This window comes from Osmerus eperlanus, chromosome 20, assembly GCF_963692335.1.
Source record: "Osmerus eperlanus chromosome 20, fOsmEpe2.1, whole genome shotgun sequence".
In the NCBI taxonomy this organism is placed as follows: Eukaryota; Metazoa; Chordata; class Actinopteri; order Osmeriformes; family Osmeridae; genus Osmerus; species Osmerus eperlanus.
The window spans coordinates 7,678,977-7,701,593 of record NC_085037.1 but is presented as its reverse complement, the minus strand read 5'-3'; the positions used below and the strand labels follow the sequence as shown (position 1 = coordinate 7,701,593).

Genomic DNA, 22,617 nt, shown 5'->3' with positions numbered 1-22,617 from the left:
GAGAGAGAGAGAGAGAGAGAGATGAGAGGAGAGAGAGAGAGAGAGAGAGAGAGAGAGAGAGAGAGAGAGAGAGAGAGAGAGAGAGAGAGAGAGAGAGAGAGAGAGAGAGAGAGAGAGAGAGAGAGAGAGAGAGAGAGAGAGAGAGAGAGAGAGAGAGAGAGAGAGAGAGAGAGAGAGAGAGAGAGAGAGAGAGAGAGAGAGAGAGAGAGAGAGAGAGAGAGAGAGGAGAGAGAGAGAGAGAGAGAGAGGCTTGACTCTGTCAATGTATTTGTCCCACTAAAGAGTGAATCCATGAATGAGCACTTGTGCACTTTACCTCAGTGTTGATCTATTTTTCGCTATTCATTACTAACTGCTGTCATTTCTGGAGTGTCCTTTGCATACTTACTGCTTAACCCTTGTGTTATCTTCGGGTCATTCTGACCCATCAGTCATTGTGACCCACCGTCGTATTGCGACAAATTTACCTCCTACAAAAACAAAGTGAAGCATTTTCTTTTAACTGTCGGGCTGTCTCAGACCCCCCCACATTGCAATGGTTAAAAGAAAATAATTGTTATTTGTTTTTGTATTGGGTAAACACAACGGTGGTTTCGTTATGAACCTTTGGGTCATGTGACCCGAAGGCAGCACAAGGGTTAACGATCATTCTTGTCTGTGGTGACAACACCAAATGAGTCATATAATAGAAATGTTATTGTTAAAAATTGAATGTTGCAGCCCAGTTTTTGTTTCTTCTACAAAGTTATCAACAAGGATAACTGTTTAAAAGCAGTTTACTATTTCACCCTTGTGCTTTGATTACAGTTGGTTTCCTTGGTTATAGGGTTTGTATTAATAGAGGAACATCAGTGTAATCATTTCTTCATTTCAGAAAAGCTTTATAGGGTCTGCTGCTTGTGCATTTGGCCGGGCACCGTTCAGTCTGCCTGTGGATGTGAATTTGTTTTGTTTATTGTTGCCCGTCTGTGAGAAGCCACATGAATGTACCACAGATTGAAACTTCTTGGGTTTGAGAGAAGATAGATTATCATTTCTCCTAGGAACACAAATACACATGTTTAATATATTTATGAACATAATAGATAGCAATATAAAGTATTACTGTATATCTTTTATCTCTTGGTCCTGTTTTGTAAACCTCTTTGTGAGGGCAGTACATACAGGACTGTGAACGACATGAACTTTTGGCAAAAATAAACACATTCTTCTGTTACACCAAGATTGACTCGCATTCCTTATTGTTAATTTGTTTGAGACACTATTATTGCTGGTATAGGGCATATGGTGAATGGAGGAAATTATGGGAAGAAACAAGGCAAACTGCTATTCACTTTCCCCTTTTCTTACAAAAGCACAATTAAACATACACTGTATTTGCTCCAGCATTTTACATCGGTTATATAATGGGATTAATACGTATTATTTAGCTCTTATGTCATCAATGTGTGCTAACATCAGAGAAGTCATAGTGAGAAGTTTAATTTACAAATCTGATGAAAATGAAAGAATTGAAAGATGCAATTCAGATGTTTCATTTTTTACGATAGTGTCGTAAAGATCACCGCTCATATTTAGAGGAAAATGGATTTACGGCTGAAGTCGCTCTACCGTAAAGTGAGTGTCGGGAACACACGGAAGGTTAAAGTGAAGCCAACAAAACAAGGTGACTATAGACTATTTGTTCAATATTTGACAAAAGATACATAACGATAAAGAAGTATTACATATAACTTTACAACTCTGTGAAATCAGCATGTGTGAAAAGGCTGGTTTGCTACTCATAGTTAACGTTAGTGGCACGTACGGCCTGTGTTGTGTCGTTAGGTAGCCTAGCAAGTTTTAGACATGGCATTGAGGCATTGCAGAATCAGTCCGCTTGCAAGCTAGCTGGTTGTTGCTTCTAGGTGCTTGGAGCTTGCCTATATTAAAGCAACAAGAAATATTTTACAGCAGTTGTACTAAAGTATTGACGAATATTACGTGGAAACTAAGACTCGAATAATATATTCTCCATCCAACAAATAATCTGTGTTTAGAAAGCTTACATAAATTATTGTGCTTAGTAATTGTATCCCATATATATCCTTATCCTGCATCCCTATATCCCGTGCCCATCTATCATCTTTCCCATGTATCAATTTGATATTTACATTTTACATTTATTCATTTAGCAGACGCTTTTATCCAAAGCGACTTCCAAGAGAGAGCTTTACAAAGTGCATAGGTCACTGATCATAACAACGAGATAGCCACAAAACATTGCGAGTAGCCAAAACATGAAGCACACATGGTGAACAACCAAAATAAGTGCCAAAGGGAAGAACCATAAGAGCATGTAGTTAAACAAGTTACAATTAAACAACATGAACTGCTATAAGTGCAAGTGTACCTGTGGAAAAAAAGCAAGCAACAATAATAAAACAATATATCACAGCGAGTACAAAAATTTAAGTCAGTTACCACTAACCACAAGAGCAACAAGTCTCTAATATATATATATTTTCTTCACTTTATTTAGCCTCTATCCGCCTACTTTTATCCCCCATTTCTGTAGAACCATGCCGTTCGTCGACCTCCAGGGGAAGCTGGGCATCAACATGGACCGCTGGTTGCTGCTGCAAAGCGGCGAGCAGCCCCACAAGCGGGCGGCCCGATGCCACGCCTTCGAGAAGGAGTGGATCGAGTGCTCCGACGGTATCGGCCAGACCCGGGCCAAGAAAGAGTGCAAGCTGGAGTTTGAGGACTTCTATGAGTGCATGCACAGGGAGAAGATGGTGAGTGCAGTCAGAGTCTAGATGGTAGCCTACTAGTGCTCACTTTACAGCAGGAAACTGTTTTATGTTTGCAGCATCTATACTGTTCAGCAATTTGTTCCATTCATGAATACATGGTCAATATGTCTGGTGTTAATCCAACTGTATCTTCCAGCCATTTTGTATATTGCTCTTTCTGACGATGACTGCAAGAGTCGTAGAGCTTCTCTCTCAGTCTGGCCAGCCCTGTCACTTTGATGCCCTGTCACCTTTCAATCATCTCTCTACCTGTCTCTCCAGCACAAGAGGTTATATGAGATCCGCCAACAGCGTGACAAGATGGTGAAGGAGGGCACCTACCAGCCTCCAGCACACCACACCGGACAGGCTGACGAGAGGCCCTGAACACACACACACGTACCCACAAGTCTCTGCTGTGTGAGACCTGCCGTGCCCCCAACCTTGTGTATAATAATTATTCTTCAGATGTCACTTTTGTTGGTTTCGCTGTACAAGTTTGCAAATATATATTATGATTGATCATCTGCATTTGTATGTCTACATTGTCTCCCCCCCCCCCCCCCACTGTTTTAAGAGATAGTTGGGATGTGTGAGCAGACACAAAAATATACATGAAATGTATAGATTTAGATAGGCCTATATGTAGAACAGTGGCAGGTGAAAAGTTCTGTTGTCTTTCCCTAGCAGGGTCAGGGAAAGGGTTGAAAAGCGCTCAATTTACCCAACCCACTGACCTAATTCTAATACATGTTACTGGATGGATTAGTGGAGAAAGGCTCCCGCTGGACAGCTACTATGATCAAAGCTGTGTATATGACAGCTTGCTCTTTGACATTGATATTAAATTACTAAGTGTTTTCTTGTGATGATGAGATTAGATCGTGCTCGTCATCACCGCGAGGGGGCATCAAGCGCACGGGAAACGTAAATATTAAATTGAAAGTGGTCTCCCACTGACTTTCAAAAAGTTATTAGGCCACACATAAGTAGAAGTGATAAAGAGCAGACCTTGTCATAGTTTTAGTAAGTTTACTGGTGGGTCAAAGGCTATGTTGCAGTCGGGAACAGTTCGTAAAAGTCGTGTGTTACAGGATGTGAGCTAGATTCAATGAAGCTTTAACATAGGCTAATTGCCTTATCATACCAATCCTCCATCGTCATGGACGGCGAAACATCAAAGTATTGTGTTAAGTAAAGCAGTTTTACTACATCACAGGGTTTCAATTTGTTAAATTAGTTCCTGTATGGATCCATTTACGCAGATAAATCCCGCAAGTTTCTTTCTAACTACTGACAACAGTGTCTGCTAAATACTGTAATTTATGTGCAGCGTAAATCCTACAGAAGAAGGATGCTGAAAATGTTGTCCTTATTCCTGCTAAACCCTATGATGCCAGCATGGTTGTCCAGAGTTTTCATTTGGTGAGTCAGACAGATTTTGCCGTTAGCTTTTGTTTGTTTTATTAAGACATCAGCGGCTTGCAACCCTACTTAATCCTGAATTGTCTGACAGCATTCCGCTGCGTTCTCTGAGGGGTTACTGGAGAGAACGCCGTCACCACGGGAGCTCTACCGGACAAGCAGTTCTTGATTGGACGGGATTTTCCATACTAACTGCAAGGCTACTTTGTGTCCCCAAATATTGAAACATTTAGTTGTTAACCTCGCCAGATGTTACAAAAAGAGCTGTAGGGTTCACTCCTGGAGAAATTGGATGAAATCAAGGTAACCCACATTTATTACAGATAAAATGATGGGACAATATGTATGGACAACGGGGTTTAGCTATATCCATTGACTCCACAAATGTGACGACATGAACGCCCTTTTTCCTTAAAAAAGGAGCGTGCATTTTTCCAGTTGGCGGTGCACGAACTGTGCAGCTGAGCCAAGGATGACGTTGGAATACTCAGAAATTCAATTTTCACGACATTTAGGCAAACATGGTCAATAGATATGGGTTGGAGCCGTGAAACGACCTATTGAAAAGGAAGGGAGAGAGACAGTGAAAGTGGGTGAGAGCGAGGGACAAAACGAGGTGGGGGTTGTAGCCTAAAAGAAAAAGAGAAAAGGAGTTGGAAGGAAGGAGGGGAATAGACAGCCATTACCGAATCACAGTCGGGGTATTCATCTCTCATCGTGGGTCAGTATCCATCCTACCAACGGCTGATTTTGATCTCTAAACAGTTAGCATTTGAACGTGAGCCGGTGAAAGAGAGGGTATCACGAGGAAGGCGAGCGGAGCAGCAGCATCCCTGCCTCTGACACCCTGATCCGGGATTTGAAGATCCTTATTCTCCGGTAGGTCTCGCAGCATGTTGACCATTCTGCCCATTAGTCCTCACACAGCTAAGGGGGTGGTTCTCGTAATGGTTATCATGACTTTTCATACTCATTAGATGTAACGATTTAAGATTAATGACAGCGCGTTGTACAAGTCGAATCTATTTCAGTCCGCCTCTTCATCAAACAATAACATGTTGATCACCTGGCTATGCTATTCTTAAAACAACTGACCGTATTGATCTTTTGTGCATAGGCTGTTTAAATGTTTTGTACGAAGCTAACTATTAAATAGGCTATTGTCATTGAATTATAAGGATGACCATGCTTGATCCAGGCTTAGCGAAAGAGCCCATCTACCAATTTTAATTCAACCTTATGGGACCATTTTGTTAACACCGTCAACACATTTGCTTTAAATGCAAGCAGTCAGTTATTCCCGTTATGTGGACAAAGAGCTCCACTATGCTCTGTGTTTACTTATCTCCCCAACGACCATTTCCAAAGAGGCTCGAACGGACTGATGTTCACTCATGCATGCGTTTCCGCTGCATATTAAACCTATTGGGTCTCGGAACACATCTAACTCATTTTTACAACACGCATTCCAACGATCAACACAATGAAATGAATGGAACCGACAATTCAATTGTATGGTTTGCATAGATTTTCAATTCTGAAGTGTGTCTGATGTAGCCTAATTTATTGATCGGGCCATGCATTACAGCTGATGAGAGAGTAGGAGCAGCGCGCACACCCATCGAAATAAGTCCCCAGGGTTTAAATAAATGTTTGGTCTGCATCCGCTGTCTGTTTAAAACGCCTTCTCAGCAATGCTTCCCTCAAACCCAACACAATTCAAGCTAGGGTGTCTGGAAATTCTCTTAATTTGTGCAAAGGGTGAAATCAACATTCAGGATTCCCCCCGTTGATTCGCACCAGATGGTCAGATGTATGCTCCTGTCGCAAGGCCATAAGCCTTACTGGGCGTATGTTTGTATCTAATATTTAGCCGTTTTGACTTCACAGTCTCACAGACGGCCAATGAATAGACACTTTTTAAAATGAATAATGATAATGCTTTCTCACGCCCTTTCCGCTGCGTTGGCTTTGGACACACCCTCCTACAGTCTAATAGACGAATGGTTACTAAGTCAATGATGGGGCTGGAAACACCTCCATGAAACCATATGGTACAGGACAGTATATTACTGATTGTCCATCGGATACATGCGTGTCAATAAGGAGGAGACTGGCATCATGGTCTGCAAGGAGCTGCCACCGGCATGTCGGGTGACTTGTCTGTCTAGTCAATGGCAGAGGTGCTGCCTTGATCTCGTTGGTATGCAGCCAGCGTCCTCTCATAATGGAGAGGAAACAGAAAGACCATTACTACCACATACACTACAGGACACATATAGACACAGACACAATATAAGTCGAGGAACTGAGAAACTCTCTGCATAGTGATCTACACAACACCTATTTATTAACATTGGAGATCAAGATTTGACATGCACTGGCTGGACAGCATCTGACCTCTTTGAGGAGATGAGCTTCTGTGGTCTGTGTGCTCTCAGTGCTAGAGTCGGAGGGCCAGTGGAACCGTGAGGTGTCCTGTAAATATTGATCTGTACTTTGTAGTGATGGTTCAAATCCTATGAAGATAAATAATTACATCATACTGATAAAAGCATTATCATCGATTCCTTCCTCCCCCCCCCCCCTCTCTCTCTCTCTCTCTCTCTCTCTCTCTCTCTCTCTCTCTCTCTCTCTCTCTCTCTCTCTCTCTCTCTCTCTCTCACTCGCTTTCTATTTCTGTCTGTCTGTCTGTCTGTCTGTCTGTCTGTCTCTCTCACACACACACACACTTCCCATTTCATTTTTTCCCAGATACACAGTTTCTTTCTCTCTTTCTTCCTCTTTCCTCATCCCCTTCAGTAGTGCTTGGTATCAGTGTGTCTGCGTCTGTTTCTGCCACTGCAGAGGAGATGAGTCTAGTCAGTGTGTCAGTGTTACTCATGGCAGTGGTCCGGTTTCTAAGAGGAGAAGCAGAGCACTCGTCCATAACTCCTTCTGAAACCAGTCATGCACACACAAGCTCTCATGCACAAACACACACACACAGCATGTGTGGATCATATTCCTTTATGCTTAGGTAACCCGGCAGTCCTGTCTGTTTACCATGAATATCGGTTAAATTCTAACAGCTGTTTAGCTTTTAGAAACACACATTGCACACACACACACACACACACACACACACACACACACACACACACACACACACACACACACACACACACACACACACACACACACACTAGCCAGTGTCAGCTGTGGGAACACCCTGTATCCATGCATGTCTGGAGGCGTTCCTGCAAGTTATAAATCTGGATGGTCAAGCCCACAGCATCCACACACTGTGGAATTCCAACTGTGTGTTGTCAAAGGGGACACACAGAGGGTAGAGGAGTGTGTGTGAATGTGTGTGTGTGAGCGAACAAGTGAGTGAGTGTATGTGTGTGCGTGTGCATTCAGGTTGAGTGTGTGAGAGAAAACACAACAGAAGAGGAGAGGGCTTTGGAAAGGCAATGATTGAATTAGGAACTCATCATGAAAGGACGTCTTTATTTTTCATGCCGCGCCACAGAGACGCATAAAGACACAGCATGTCTTTGAAACCTTACACACACACGCACACACACACATACACACACACACACACACACACACACACACACACACACACACACACACACACACACACACACACACACACACACATGTTCCGTATCTATTTTGGCTCTGCAGAATCCCGAGGAGTCAGCCCTATGTCAGGCAGCAGCAGGGAAACCAACTGATCCAAAAAATGAGAATTCTGGGAAGGCTTAAACCCTTCCTTCTTCCTGTTCCTTGAGACATGTTTCAGGAAGCGGAGCAGGCTTTCCAACTGAGGCCACATGAGTTGTGAAAGGGGGCAGGAGTAGCAGTTAGAGTCATGCATAAATAGTTACTACAGATTTAAATAGCAACTCTAATGTTTGTTGTTCTTCCCACAATGGTATAATTCCATCACTTGCAGTCATTATAATCACATACTGTTTTGGAAGAAAAAGTTATTTTGGTCAACAGTCAAACTTTTCTTCTATTAAGTTAAAATACTGGATAGACAAAAAAATGTAATCTGTCGGTGATAGCTGAAAAACAGGACAGGTCCAGGATCAGACCTTAGAGGATGAGGCTATTAGAGGTCCCTAGACACAGCTGTGCTGAGGTTAGGGCTATCGATCTTCTGTGATTTTCCATCCCTTCTTCGTATCGTCCTCCATCTCAAACAGAGTCTCGAGTGTCCCCTGTCCAGTATCGACTAGGCATTATTAATAGATGACAGAGTGGAGTGTTTGATCATCCTCTCCCTAATGTTTTAGTTCCATGTCATTGCTCCTCTGACTCTGCCATGCCATATAAACCTCCCCCAACCACAGCTACATTCATCCATCGTGTCACAATTATTATAATAAAATATTTGAAAACATCTTATTCTGAAATATCCTTACGCAGTTAGCTATTTCTAATTAATCCATTAACAACAGAGATGTTGTGCTCCTCTTCCATGTAATGATGACTGATTGAAGAGTAGTGAGGGAGAGAGAGAGAGAAGGAGAAAGAGTGAGGGAGGGAAAAGAGATGGCGCAGGAGAGGAGAAAATGGTCTCTGATGCCGTACTGTGACCCTGTTCCTTCACACACACCCTTGCCTTAACGCCAGCGAATGGCGTGAGTGAACTCTGATGAACGCTCTTCTCTTCCTGTCACTTAAACTGTGTTGACCCATTAATCAGACTCCTCCCTTCATTGCCACTATTCAGTTACATGATATTGTAACCAAGGTGGCTTACATGAGTGACAAAGACTTGTGCATTATTAATGAGCTATGCCAGATTACACTGTAGGATGGATGATGAATTATACAGTGAGACTACTATTTCTCATACTGTACTCCCTTTTATATTCTTTTCTACATCCCTCAGTCCTCAATCCCTTTCACCCTGACCTTATTTCTATATCCTAACCCTTCCCCCATCCTTCTTCTATCTCTCTCTCTCTTCCCCTCTTCCTCTCCTCTGTTCCCTCCATCCCTCTCTCCTCCCAGGCGTGATGGAGTCTTCGGACGAGGAGACGTTAAGCGAGCGTTCCTTCAGCGAGCGATCGTTACGGAGTGAGCGCTCGGGGGGGTCTCTGTCCCCGTGCCCCTCCGGTCCCCAGGGCCCCCCAGGGGACACGCTGCCCTGGAACCTGGCACGCCACGAGAGGAGGAAGAGGAAGAGCCAGGACTCGGTGCTGGACCCGGCAGAGAGGGCAGTGGTGCGCGTGGCAGGTTAGTGGACTGGGACAACACTAACCGCATAGGGTACCTGGAGAGATTGACCTCACAGGGGATGAGTGGAGAAGTTGGATCTTTTAAACTTTATTTCCTGTTCTGCTGTTCATATCTGAAGGGATATGACAATTCCACAAAGACACTGATACCACTGTCAGGTTATAGCTGGAGAGATAGTTCAAGGAAATCTTCATTCATATAACTGTCATCATCACTCCCATGGATGGATGAGAGACTGACCTGCTTACATGTAGAAGAGAAGTGTGTGTGTGTGTGTTAAGTGAGAAAGGAAGGGTTGATTCCTAAGGCATGCAAGCTGTTCTGTTGTTATTTTCTGCAGATTCCATCACGGTTTAACAACACAATCAGTGTTGTACTGGGAACACACAAAGACAGAGCTGGATGCAGTAGGCTGTGTAAGAATGGAATACTGTGTGAAGGACAGAGACAGGCGTATAACTGATTAGATATAAAACTAGAAAAAGAGAGAGTACAGGGGAAAGGGAGGAGAGTGTGAGAAAAATGGCCCATCCCATTAGTCATGTGGGAAAGTTGATTAATAAGGTGGTTGAAACTGTGACACTGAGTGTGTGTGTGCTCTGTCTAGAGTGGGCAGAGACAGAGTTGTGTACATAAGTGTGACTTAGTAATTTGCTTCTGAGCTTGGGCATGAGAAGAGAGAGAAGGAAAGAGAGAGAGAGTAAGCGAGGGTGATTTCTTGGCTGATGGTTGACGACGGGTCACAGTGCCGTTGGCACAACCTGACGTTGTGTCTGACAGTAAAAAACAAAACAAAATCCTGACAACAAGATACGTAACCAGTCTATGAAGTCGGTTGTGTTCAGCATCTTACTGAAGTGAAGGATAGGACCCTATCTTTAAATAGACACATTTAAGAAACGGTTGTCTCACTGGAAATATCTCTCTACCTTGTCATTATGTAGCCTGTTGAAAGTTTAGATCTGAATGCCTAGTCAAATAATAGAATAAATCACTTGAGAACATTATATGTACCATTAGTGTGTCACCGTGGCATTGGCTTACATTACATGTTGTCTGAATCGTCCATTTCCCAGCACATGGCCTGGTATTGTAGAGGGTGTATCAAATGAAGTGTAAGTGGACATTCTGCCTTAACCCTCGTGCTGCCTTCGGGTCACATGACCCAAAGGTTCATAACGAACCATCGTTGTGTTTACCCAATTTTACCCAATACAAAAACAAATTAAAATAATTTTCTTTTAACCTTTGCAATGTGGGGGGTCTGAGACAGCCCAACGGTTAAAAGAAAATGCTTCACTTTGTCTTTGTATGCGGTAAATCTGTCGCAATACGACGGTGGGTCACAATGACTGATGGGTCAGAATGACCCGAAGATAACACAAGGGTTAAGGGAATGCAGTGTTTGTGGATGCATTCTTTTTTCTCATATAAAACGCTTGTGTGTGTATACACTATGTGTGTAGGTGCGTGTGTGAGAACATGAGAGGCAGACTAGAAGGGTGTGGGATTGCAGTGGTGCAGCAGTGTAAACGTATGGCCAGGCCACTAGGCCCCCAGACACACAGTGCCAGCATGGAACTGAGGTGTCTAGCTGCCTGCCTGCCTGAGCTCTTCCTCAAACATTTTTCTCCAGGCAACAGATCGGACAGCTCAGCCTGGCCCAGGTTCGTCCCAGTTGCCATGGGGACCTGCATGCACACTCTCCCAGTCTAGCAGTTACCATGGCTATGAAGGAGCAGGACAGACACTGGCAGAGCACGGAGAAAAGGGGGAAAAACAAACAGTCGAGAGAACGAGGGAGAGCATTAGAATTTAAATTTGAGTTTCAGAGAAAGAGAGTTTATGAGAAAGGTAGAGTGAAAGATGGACTGAATCCAATGAGTTGTAAGGAGGGAGAGAGGACATTTACGTAGGTTGGCGGATGGGGAAGGGAGTAAGAAAAAAGATGGGGATGCCGGGAGGAGGAGTAACAGCAGCATAAAGAAAGAGAGGCAGGGGCTAAATGGTTTGCTTGAGGGACAGAACACCGTCAAAGAGAAAGAGAGAGAGAAAGAGAGAGAGAGAGAGAGAGAGAGAGAGAGGGGGAGAGACAGAGAGAGAGAGACAGAGAAAGAGAGAGAGAGAGAAAGAGAGAGGGAGGAAGGGGAAGTATGCAATTTGGACTAGGTAGAGTAGGAATGTCCCTGCATACGTCAATTATGTCAGTTGGATAAGTCACATCAGCAGAACCGTCACAGTTTCCTAACCTGGCAACCCCGACCTAACAGGCACCATGTATTCACAATCGAGTCACTTCAGTCTCCTGACCCAAATGGGTTCTCAGCAGTGAAGATCATTTGCTGCTTTAAAACAGCAGTGGTCTGAGTGAGTGAATCACTTGAGGTTTTCAGTGTTGTTGTTGATAATGACGCCTCATATCTGCAATTGTTTCTGCAGCTGGACACAGCATGGAGGCTGAGAGAGAGAACTGGAGAGGGGAGAGTGGGAGAGAGAAGAGACCGCGGAAAGAGTGGGAGAGAGAGAGAAGAGAAAGAGATAGGGAGAGAAGAAAAGAGAGTGGTGTCAGAAGCTGTTTTTCATTATGTTTCAATACATAATGTTTTGTAAAACAGGGTTGGGCTGACTAGTGTAGTGTGCCTTCCTGACCACTAGAGGAGGGTATGATAATCTTGTCTCCCAAAGGAAACCCTCTTTCCAGACAGGCGTTGGGGTAGAGACAATGGATCTGTCTGTATTGTCTCCTCTCCCTCACTGTTATAATCTGGTAGTTGTGAAGATTGCAGTGTTAATGCACAGAATCCAGTCTGTCATGTAGTCTAAGATTAAACAAATTGCTGAAAATAAAGTAATAGGCAATGGAGATGAGGTTGTTAGGAACCATACTCTTGTGACACAACTATATCTAGATGTGTAGCAGTAGGCTGTAATGGTGGTAATATCTGATCAATCAGTTAGTGGATATCATAGCCTATATTTGTATGTTGGCTGTAAGTCTGAGGTCATTGAATCCTCAAGGTTTGAGTAACAAAACCACCCTCTTCCTCCACTCATTTCCCATCACCATCACCCTGTTTCTGCTTCTCTTCTCCTCTCCTGTTTTCTAGTGTCTCCAGTGTCTCTGCTGGTAGTACTCTGGTCAATAACAATATCCTGCGTCCCAATTTACTTTAATTTCCGAAACTAAAGCCACTGGTCACTATATGTGTGTGTCTGTGTGTGTGTGTGCGTGCTTAAGGGCTATAGTTCATGTTTACCTTTCATATAGTAGTGAATACTATATGTGTGTTTTAGGTTGGAGTCGCAGGACAATGTGTGTGTGTGTGTGTGTGTGTGTGTGTGTGAATGGGGAAAGAGAGGAAGAGACGGATGAGACAGAAACAGAATGATAACAATAGCATACAAAAAAGGAAACATCTCCATGGAGATGCGCTGCATTATTTAGACTTAGCTGAGCATCTCTTTCTTTCATTCTCTTTTCCACACTTGTTTGGGATCCAGAAGTTGTGTTTGAAGTTTCCCTGTTCTATACTGTCATGATTACCTCAAAAGAACACTAATACATCTCCTGGCAGTATGCCTTATCTGAGTGTATTAGTGTGACATCACACCTAATACACCTAATCCGTTCACATAGAAGGCATGAATATCTACACCGTCTGTACGAACCTGCTGGTTTGCTCCTCGCACACCTCTGCAATGTGTCATTGGTGCTCCTCAGTGCAGGAAGTTACCACCCAAAAAATGAAAATGAAGAAACGAAAGCTTTCAATATTTAAATTGTGGATCACCTTGATAAACTGGGATGATGTTGCATTCCTCTGCCGTTAGATGGCAGGTTGTTTATTGAATGATCCCCGATGAAAGCTACAGTATCCTGGAAGCAGATTACCGGGCACGCTGTGTCCGGAAAGGGGACTAGTTCCTAGTTCCAGTAGTACCTACTGAAATACCTCCAAGGGGCGCTCTAACCCTACTTTACGCATATGTGCCACGGCAGCCATGTATTGACCTTAAAGAGATACATTTGTTCTGGTGGAGCTCTGACTCGGCCGGTAGAGAGGGATGGATGACAGCGACTGCAGGAAGAATAGAGAAACCTGAGCGCAAGAGGGAGGAGAGAGAGGGAGTCGAATAGTCAAAGCTAGCCAGTCACAAACCGTGCCTTTAATAGAAGCGGCCATTACGCTTTGGAAGCATGCAGTGGAGCAAGAACGGCTTCCACGGTTTCAGGAATACTCCGAAAGGGAGGGACAGGCTATGAAGTGGTATCCGGATAACATTTCATTGGACCTTCGTTTCTGATTTCGGAAGGACTCGGGCAGCCCACAACGACCCCCCTTTGCGCGCACACACACACACACACACACACTTCATCCGCGCGCACACACACAGAAAAACCATTCGCCGGTTAGGACGTTGCAGTGGGAGGGATGCCTGGAATTGTGGCTCACTAGGCAGATTTTGCCTTGAGGAAACGATGTAGACAAACAAAATAGATATTTACGCTTCTTTGTTTCGTAAACATAACATTGTTTTATATATTCATTAGAGGCGGTGGAGGTCTTCAGTTTATGTCTACTTAAAAGATGATTGGACTAGTGACTGCAACACTTTGACACCAATGTAACAAATATATGATATTCGCTGGTAGTTAAATTCACAAGCAAGCGCGGTAGTGTGCCGCATCCACCGTGGCTCCAAACGTAAACCGGATTTGACAGCTGCGTTGGCGAGGAACCGGATCCACCGTCCTGGATTACCGCGGTATAGCGGGCCATTCGGTGCCTCGACACCGGTAGCGGAGATACCATGGCCGGCTTCATACCGGGTTTACTGCCCACGAACCATTCCCAGGAAAAAGAATTCGCTCAGGCGTACGAGGATGTCTTGGAGAGATATAAAGGTAAGAGGCGAACGGGGAAGAGGTCAGGAGTTGAGTTGATCTCCGGTTTGACAGCAGGCTACATTATAATCTGGATTGTTTCATTGTTTACACACGGAATAAGAAGGGTATAGTCTCGCTGTGCTACATGGTTCCCCCCAGTGTGAGATGTAGTCTATCATATCAAACCAACTGCATTGTAGGCTACCGAGGCATGGAGGGACGTCAAAGGAAGCAGTTTTATGAAGTCCCATGTTTGCCCACGTCAGGAAAATTTCCCACATGCTCACATGTCTGTTGGCGTCTAAAGAGTTTGTAAATGCTGCATTGACCGTTCAGGCCTACTCAAGTCAACAAAAAGCCTTGTTTTACCATTTATTTTATGTGTTTCTTTACTGGACTGCAGCCCGCCAAGGCCGACAGCTCTTTTTGCCATCTTCCACTGGCGGTACCACCAGCCCAAGGACCCGCTGTTTTATAATCCCGATGACAGGGGCGCTTTAAAAATGAATGCATGTACTGAAATTGACCATGATGGGGGGGCAGAGTGGAGGGGTGGCAGTCAATAGACGCGGGTCACATCTGTGTATGCTGCCCCTGATGAAAAACAGTGTCTTTTAATTATTGATTATTGCGACAACACTCGATCCTTCGGGTGTGTGAGTGTGAGAGACAGGCAGACGCAGTGGGTCCGAAAGACTGAGAAAAGGGGCGTTGTGAATTAATTTGTTGTGAGAGACAAATGGACGAAGAAACTTCATGGAGCCAAACAACATAGCACGACCGCACAGGTGGAACACGGCCACACAGGGGAGTATTTTCAGTGTCATGACTGGGCAGTAGGAACGTACAGTGGGCTAGCGATTGCTTTGTGTCAGATAATAAAGTTATTCTTGGAGTAGGCTACATAAGAAGTGTTTCGCAAGTGTTTAACGTCATTGGTAATATGACGTTATATGAGTTATAGCTATGTATGTCAGTAATAATAAAAATATTAGTGTCGCTCAACCTACCGACACTTCCTCTCTTACCTTTTTTTCTCTGTCTTTCCTTCTCACTCAGCCCTCTGTCTCTCACACTGTAGTCATCTGGTCTTGTGACTCCTGTTGTGTCTTGACAAATGTTCAGCCTTTTTTAATTGCAGCCAAACATGGAATAGTTGACTCAGAGTCACAGGATGGGCTGTTTTCACTTCTCAGTCAGAGGCTGGAGAAGTAGTCAGGACCTCAAGACCAACCATGCAGTGGAAAAACACCCAACACATCACTGACAATCAGTAAATATCTGGATCCCTCCAGCAGTGTTAACTGTGAGCTTGACTTACTCAGTCTGTATCGAGAGCCATGTCCTCCATCTTGTTGTCTGTCAGCATCAAATGCTATGTCACAGTTCTACCTGTCTACGTTCTGTCCTCAGCAGTGACTCAGGAAGACATGAGAGGAAGTCTCTAGTCTAGTCTATAGCTGTGATGAATCTGTGCCGACCATATCTCATGCTAGCTTTACTGGTGTTAGTGCATGTGTGTGTGTGTTTAGCCTATCAAATACCTGGCGCTTTATGACAGTTTTGCTGAAGAATAGAGGTAGAGAGGTGAACTGTGCTGAGGGCCAGGGGTGTCACTTGACTGGAACTGGAGGAGGACACCTGATAGCCGTTCAATCATTCAGGAGAGAGGGAGGAGACTCGAGGTGGGAGTCAGGGGGAAGATGGATACAGTAGAGATCAGATGCAGACAGATGCATACAAGGAAAGAGCCAGGAAGAAATAGAGGTGTGTGTGTGGGGTACTCTAGCAGTGTAAGACTGCATACAAGGAGTTGACTGTATATAACAATGACAGGATATTCTACAGTGGATGTGACTGGGTTAGCATGGGGAGGAACACAAGGGCATGAGTCATTGCTTACACGCACACACAAACCATAGCTGACCTGAATTTTTCACCCTATATATTATGCTTATTATTCACCCATATTCATTCACCAGTGAAGTTTTTCTGCCAGCCTGTTCCAGCTTATGTTTTATGCCACCCGTGTACTGGTGAGCTGTTTGCCCCCTAAACTGGCATGTTTGGAAGGATGGCAACACATCACCCAAAGCACTTAGATTTTTGGAACTATCGTCAAGCAAATTTAGGACACACACACACACACACAGAGGGGCTAACGGGTCCTATCACAGTCGGCCTCTGTGTATGTTAGACAGGGATAAAAGCCAGCTGAAAAGGAAGTGAATGTCAGGAAATGTCTAGTTTTCCCTTTGGAGTCACAATATCGCTGACTCCACGTTTTTATGGAGTGCAGGAAGTGGCAGGCTTTTCTAGGCCTGTGTTTCCTGTCTCCTCTGTTCTCCGTAGGCAGGGACACTCATAAAGGCCCATGATTCATATTTAGATCCATTCTTTAACTGCTATGTTTGAGGCAGAGGTTGAGACAGGCCGAGGCCCAGATAGAGGCAGAGACACAAACACACAAATAGAGGCTTTGATAGTCTAATGGAGTTGAGCTGAGAGCGGAAAGTCCCTTAAAGTTCCACAACAGTTTTGGTGACTGAAAACTCGACCCCTGGATTAGAACAGAGAGAAAGAGAGAGCATGAAAAATGGAGTGAGTTAGAGAGGAATAGAGAGAGAGTGAACCGAGGCAGACGAGTGATTGGACTGAGGCTCTGACTAGCGATCGTTACAGCTGGATTTTTTCCACGTGGCCTAGTTTTCTCCTACGAATCTCCTGCCCCCCCCCCCCCCCCCACTGTCCTGTCAGGGTATAATTCTGCATACATGAACACACCCCCCCTCTCTTTTATTCATCCTCAATTATTTCTACCTTTCATGTTCTAACTGTCCTTATTATCTCACTACATGTTCCCCCTTTTGTCCCAAACAATTAAAAAAATATACTTAAGCCATCTTTTTATTCTCCATTCTCTCCAAATCTACCTTCCTCTCTTTCTCCTGCCCATACAACCCTCCCTTCTTCTTCTTCAGTTACTTCCTGCATCGTCACATTCTCCAGCATCACCTGACTGCCAGCAGGAAAAACAAATGCTCACAGAGCTGGTCCAACTCCTCTGGGTCCAGCCTGCTGCTCTGGGCTCCACTGGGAAACTTGTCCTCCAGTTGTGAGAAAATGAAGCCCTCTGGGCAACTCACAATATCTCTCTCTCTCTCTCTCTCTCTCTCTCTCTCTCTCTCTCTCTCTCTCTCTCTCTCTCTCTCTCTCTCTCTCTCCTCTCTCTCTCTCTCTCTCTCTCTCTCTCTCTCTCCTCTCTCTCTCCTCTCTCTCTCTCTCTCTCTCTCTCTCTCTCTCTCTCTCTTGCTTACTCTTTTTATTTCTTTCCCTCTTTCTCCTTCCCTCTTCCATCAGCTCTTTCTTTCCCTTTCATCCTCTCATATACAGTGCACAGTCTCTCTTTGTTTCACATCTTGTTTTCACTTTCCTTCTCTCTCTTTCTCCCCTCATCCCCGTCTCTCATCCCCCTCTCCTGTCAGCAGGCCTTCTCTCTGGGCTCTTCCTCCTCCGGTCTCTTGCATAAGTCTCCAGCTGACTTTTAGAAAAATAATCAATGAGCTTTGTGTGTGTGCCTGTGTGTGTGTGTGTGTGTGACAGATCAGCAGTAACACAGCTTGCATTCATAACTGTAAACTGTGCCAGATTGAAACAGAGGAACGTCGACTGGAACCCCCAAATGTTCTCTGCCGGTTCTCCATTGAATGTGGAGCCAGTGCTGGCTGGAGGTCGTAGGCCTCCTGGAGACATACTGACATAGAGCTGCTTTTCTGTCAGGAGCTCCTGGAGGTGAATCAGCTTCTCTGAGTCATTCGACCCCGAGCTGTGTGTGTGTGTGTGTGTGTGTTTGTGAGTATGTATGTATGTGTGTGTGAGAGTGATCAGAGAGAAAAAAAGACAAAAAAAATCTACCGTAAACCCACTTATTAGGCACTGCAGTGTGTGTGTGTTGTCTACAGGGCCTTTGGAGTGGTGCCTTGAGTAGAATCAATAATGAGTCTCCAGCAGAGAAACAGAGAGAGGGACTCCACTGTGACCTCTGGGCTGCTCCTGGCCCTCCACACTCAGGGTGTGTGTTGGTCCACGGCTGGCAGGAAGGGGAGCTATTCTGTGTGTGTGTTTTGGGAGGTAGGGGTGGGAAGGTGGGCTATCTACGTGTGAAATGGTGCAGAGAAGTCAAGATAAAGGAAGAAGAGGGAGGGGTAGAAAGAGAGAGAGAGACTGGTACCGTAGAGGAGAATGAAGGAGAGTAAAAGAGAAAGACGGAGGGGGGTGTCAGGGGAAAGGGATATATATGGAGGTGGTAGGTGAGAGAGAGAGAGAGAGAGAGAGAGAGAGAGGGGGAGAGAGGGGGAGAGAGAGGGGGAGGGAGGGATAGGGAAGGAGAGACGTCGTTGATTAATTAATCATGGACTGTGGGCTAAAAGCACTATGGGGGACATTGGCCGGGGGAGCATTGATTTCACATGGGTGCACAGGAGCTCCCCCACACGCACACGCACACACACACGCACACACACACACACACACACACACAACATACGCATACAGAACCCATCCTTTTCTAAGCCTCACCTGTCTATTGTTAGGCTCTTCCATCTCTTTCTTTCTCATCTCTTCCCTCCTTTCTCTCTGTTTTATCCTTTTCACACAGAGACGGGCCCTCAAGGTAATAATACTGTGCTATCAGTCCTACTGAATGCAAAAGGGTAGCCATTTTTACTCTCTCTATTACTCATCCTTCTGTTCTCTCTTACGTCTCTCACATTCTCGCTCTCTCTGACTCTTTCTCTCTCTTTCTCTCTCTCACTTTCCATATCCTGTCCTCCTGACATGCTATCCATCCATCTTTAAGCTATAGAGATCAACTTCTTTGCGATTGGTCCGGGTCTAGGCTGAGCCTGGTGGAGAGGGGGACAAGATGAAGACAAAAAGAGGCAAGAGAGAAAGATAAAATTTAAATAGATCTGTAGAACAGGTTCTTATGTTAAGTAGAACTTTGGAGATAAATTGGATAAAATAGTGTTTTATGAAGATTTGTGTAAGGCCTCTGGGTTATGGACTGGATCTGAGTCAGGAGGTATCAACCCTAGGTCAAACTCTCAACCCTAATCTGCTCCAATCCCAATCTCAAACTCATAGCACCTCGTGACTCCCAGGTTATAACATCCAGGTCAACTCAGGGCACTAGGTCAGAGATGATATCCTGGGCACACGCACATACACACACACACAGTTGAGGCATGCAGATGGGATTTCTCTCATCTGAATAAATTCATGGAAAATTGGTAATTAACCCTTGGCCTCATCTTTGTGTGTGTGAATGCTCTCCTTGCTGAGGGTGTTAATTAAATTTCTCTGTCCATTCTATGATGGTGCATCTTCTTGCAGGGTTTGCAGCCTATGATTCTGAGTTGATGTGTGTGTGTATGTGTCTGAAAGCAGGATTTGCCATTCACATCAACTGCCCTCATGGTTTAATACTTGGCCGCCCCCCGCGTAGACCGCCCTAATCTCTTCATATTAATCTTTTCTACACCAGAACACCCCCTCTGAGCTGGCTGCAGTGGAATTGCCCGGCCTTGTCAGTATCCTTCTACATTCTTGGCCCCTACCATTGACTCCAGTAGCTGAGTCAGAGGGGGGTTGTATCTGATCTTGATGCAAACATGACTGGAGAGTACAGCCAGTCCTTCTGGCCTGTCTCCTGGTGAAAGGGGATTTCGAGAGGATGAATGTGGAGGCGATTCCCATCTAATTTTACTGTTATCAATATGTCACAAAGGCCACAACAAGGAATGAACCGGTTCTCTTTAGGCTTTTCTTAGTGGTTTGTCACTTTTCTGGGACTTCCAGAAAAGACTGACGTCAGACTTCCTTTCGCATGCACCCTGGTGAGAAGTCCTCCGTCTTACAGTAGCTTATCAGTGCGTGAGCGTGAGGACCCTGATCATCACTGCTCCCTTATCTGGACCTTGATAAAGCCCTCATCATGCCATTCCTCTGAGAACTCTCCCTCCGTCTCTCCTTCCCTTTCCCTCCCTCCTCTCTCTGGGTGGCAAGGCCACACTGTTAGTTTGCTGGTGGCATTCTCTGGCTTCTCTCCTCTCCTCCTGTTCCACTCCGCCTCTTCATCCTCGTCATGTCTGATTACCTTTTAGAGTGTCCCTCTTTGTCTCTCTCCTCCTCTTCCCCCTCTTTCTCCCTCTACCCCGTCGTCATCTCCCTGGCGCGCTCTCTCTATATGTCCCGTCTCTTTTATCTCTTCTCTCGGTCTCTCTTTGTGTTTTTTCTCTCTCCCCTCCCCTCTCTCTCTGTCTTATTCTCTCTCTATCTCCCCCTCCCCTCTCTCATTGTCTGTCTTAGTTACTAGGTCAGTAGTCAGTGGTAGTGCTAATCTGTTTTGGGCTACAGCTTTCTTAACAAGCTTGTCTCCTAATTGAGTAAATCTAAAATGGTCAGCCTAAAGGCTGAGATGGATGTGTGTGTGTGTGTGTGTGTGAGAAAGATGTACAGTAGTCCCAGAATGGTCTCCTCAATCCGTGATCAGTTTATGCATCGCTTGAAATACTAAATGATTCATCATCTGTATTATGTGGCATTGATGAAGTATTACAGTGCTTTTCTTCACATGGCAGTAAGACTAGATGCTCCATCCAGCCCTCATAGGAGATCAATTTCAACTACCTATTAATATCTTCCACGGTATCAAATGAATGAATTGTATTTGTGTTTGTATTGATTCTTCTAGTTTGTATGCATTTTATAGATCCATCAAGGCTTCGGTATGTGGGAGAGGTATGGTCCACCAGATCTTGCTGATTATGTGGGAGAACCTCTGTCACGCAGGGCAGGTCTGGTTCTCAATGTTCTCTGCTAGCTTCCAATCCAATTAAAGCACGTCATTGAAAGACAGGAAACATAACACTTTGATGCCTGAATAAAGATGACTTTTGAAAGGATGTCAGAACTATTTTACAGTCGGAATACGGATGCTGGCATAGTCATTTCTGTTTGGAGAGTGTCTGACACATTTTCCCCCTTTGACCCGTTTGAGTGAAGTCAGTCAGGAGAGAGGCAGTGGGGGGAAAGAAAGGGAGAGGACAGAGGACGACAAGCCACAAGTTGTCACCCCACGTTTCACCCCATAGCTGTGTGTTGACTATCCGTGGTCAACATTAGCCTGTGTGTGTGTGTGTGTGTTATGAGCCCATGGCTGACGCTGCTGGCTTAGTGATTGATTGGACCACTTACCTGATACAGCCCAGTCAGGCAGAGAGGAGAGGAGGCACTGCAGTTTTGCCCTGCTTGTGTGTATGTGGGCCTCAGGGTTGGAAAAATGTAGGCCTGTGCTCATGTGCTTGTGGAGTGTGTGTGTGTGTCTCTGTGAGAGAGTGTGTCCCTGTCCGGTGTGTGAATGTGTGTGTGAGAGAGAAAGAGAGTGGCGAGCCAGGTCTGAGTCAGGCTGACCTGCCCGTCTGTCTGGGGGGGTCTTTGATCCTTAATCACCCAGCTTTACCCACAGATCCAGGGGCACTGTCTTTCTGTGTCAGGCTGGGTGCTCCTGTGTGCCAGCCTGCCTGCCTGCCAGCCTGCCAGCCTGCTCTTAGCATGACATTATAACATCTACTGGTGCATCCTCTTTTCGTCTCTCTCTCTGCAGGTTATGTATGAAGCTATTGACTGTGTTTCTCATCACCTCATACAGCCTCATTCAGAAACACATTGTTTCCTGGCTGATGATAATCTGTCCAGGACATTAAAAAGCACAGCAGCCCATCTGTAGTAGGATGTGGAAGAGGAGGAGGAGGGAGGACAGGAATGGGGGGATTGGTGCTGAACCCCTCTACCAGGTTAGCAGGTCTCCTGGTGTCCCCAGTCTGTCACCCCTCTCTCAGTAATCCCTCTCTCCCGCCCTTCATTCCTAATCTGTCGTTCCCTCACTCTGCCTCCTCCCTCCTTAATCCGAGCATTTAATCAGACAATACCAAGCCAAGAGGAGAGAGGGGGATGGAGAACACTAGCCCCTAGAGGTGTGAAAGGGGTGCAGGGGGAGGGATGGCGAAAGACACAGGGACAGAGACGGGGGGGGGGGGAGGACAGGACGACGTGGATGGATTTATGGATGGAGGACCTGGAATGAGAGAGACAGACAGGCAGGCAGACAGGCAGACAGAATGAACATATTAGAGGGGGGTAAGAGAGGTAGATAGAGAAGGGGGAGGGCTTTGAGAAAAGCTCTTTGTTGCTGATGCCCCCCTCAGGAGACAGCATTAGGATCAA

General features: G+C 45.2%; 2 protein-coding genes across 4 annotated transcripts in view; both read left to right on the top strand.

The window, feature by feature from the left end:
• Window positions 1–1,567: 1,567 nt before the first annotated feature.
• On the top strand, window positions 1,568–3,301 carry ndufs5 (NADH:ubiquinone oxidoreductase subunit S5). The gene is made up of 3 exons (XM_062486989.1): window positions 1,568–1,666; window positions 2,558–2,777; window positions 3,057–3,301. The coding sequence occupies exons 2-3, from the start codon at window positions 2,562–2,564 to the stop codon at window positions 3,159–3,161; spliced, it is 321 nt and encodes a 106-aa protein (XP_062342973.1). The 5' UTR covers window positions 1,568–1,666; window positions 2,558–2,561; the 3' UTR covers window positions 3,162–3,301.
• A 1,448-nt stretch (window positions 3,302–4,749) lies between these two features.
• Window positions 4,750–22,617, top strand: part of macf1a (microtubule actin crosslinking factor 1a) — a 130,386-nt gene continuing 112,518 nt past the window's right edge. The window contains exons 1-2 of one of the 3 annotated variants that reach the window (XM_062486629.1): window positions 4,750–5,078; window positions 9,216–9,440. In XM_062486629.1, coding sequence (XP_062342613.1) covers window positions 9,221–9,440 — 220 coding nt within the window. In that variant the 5' untranslated portion in view covers window positions 4,750–5,078; window positions 9,216–9,220. Of the gene's footprint in view, window positions 5,079–9,215; window positions 9,441–13,855; window positions 14,350–22,617 lie in introns of those variants that run through there. The other 2 variants (XM_062486626.1, XM_062486627.1) reach the window with 2 other exon arrangements.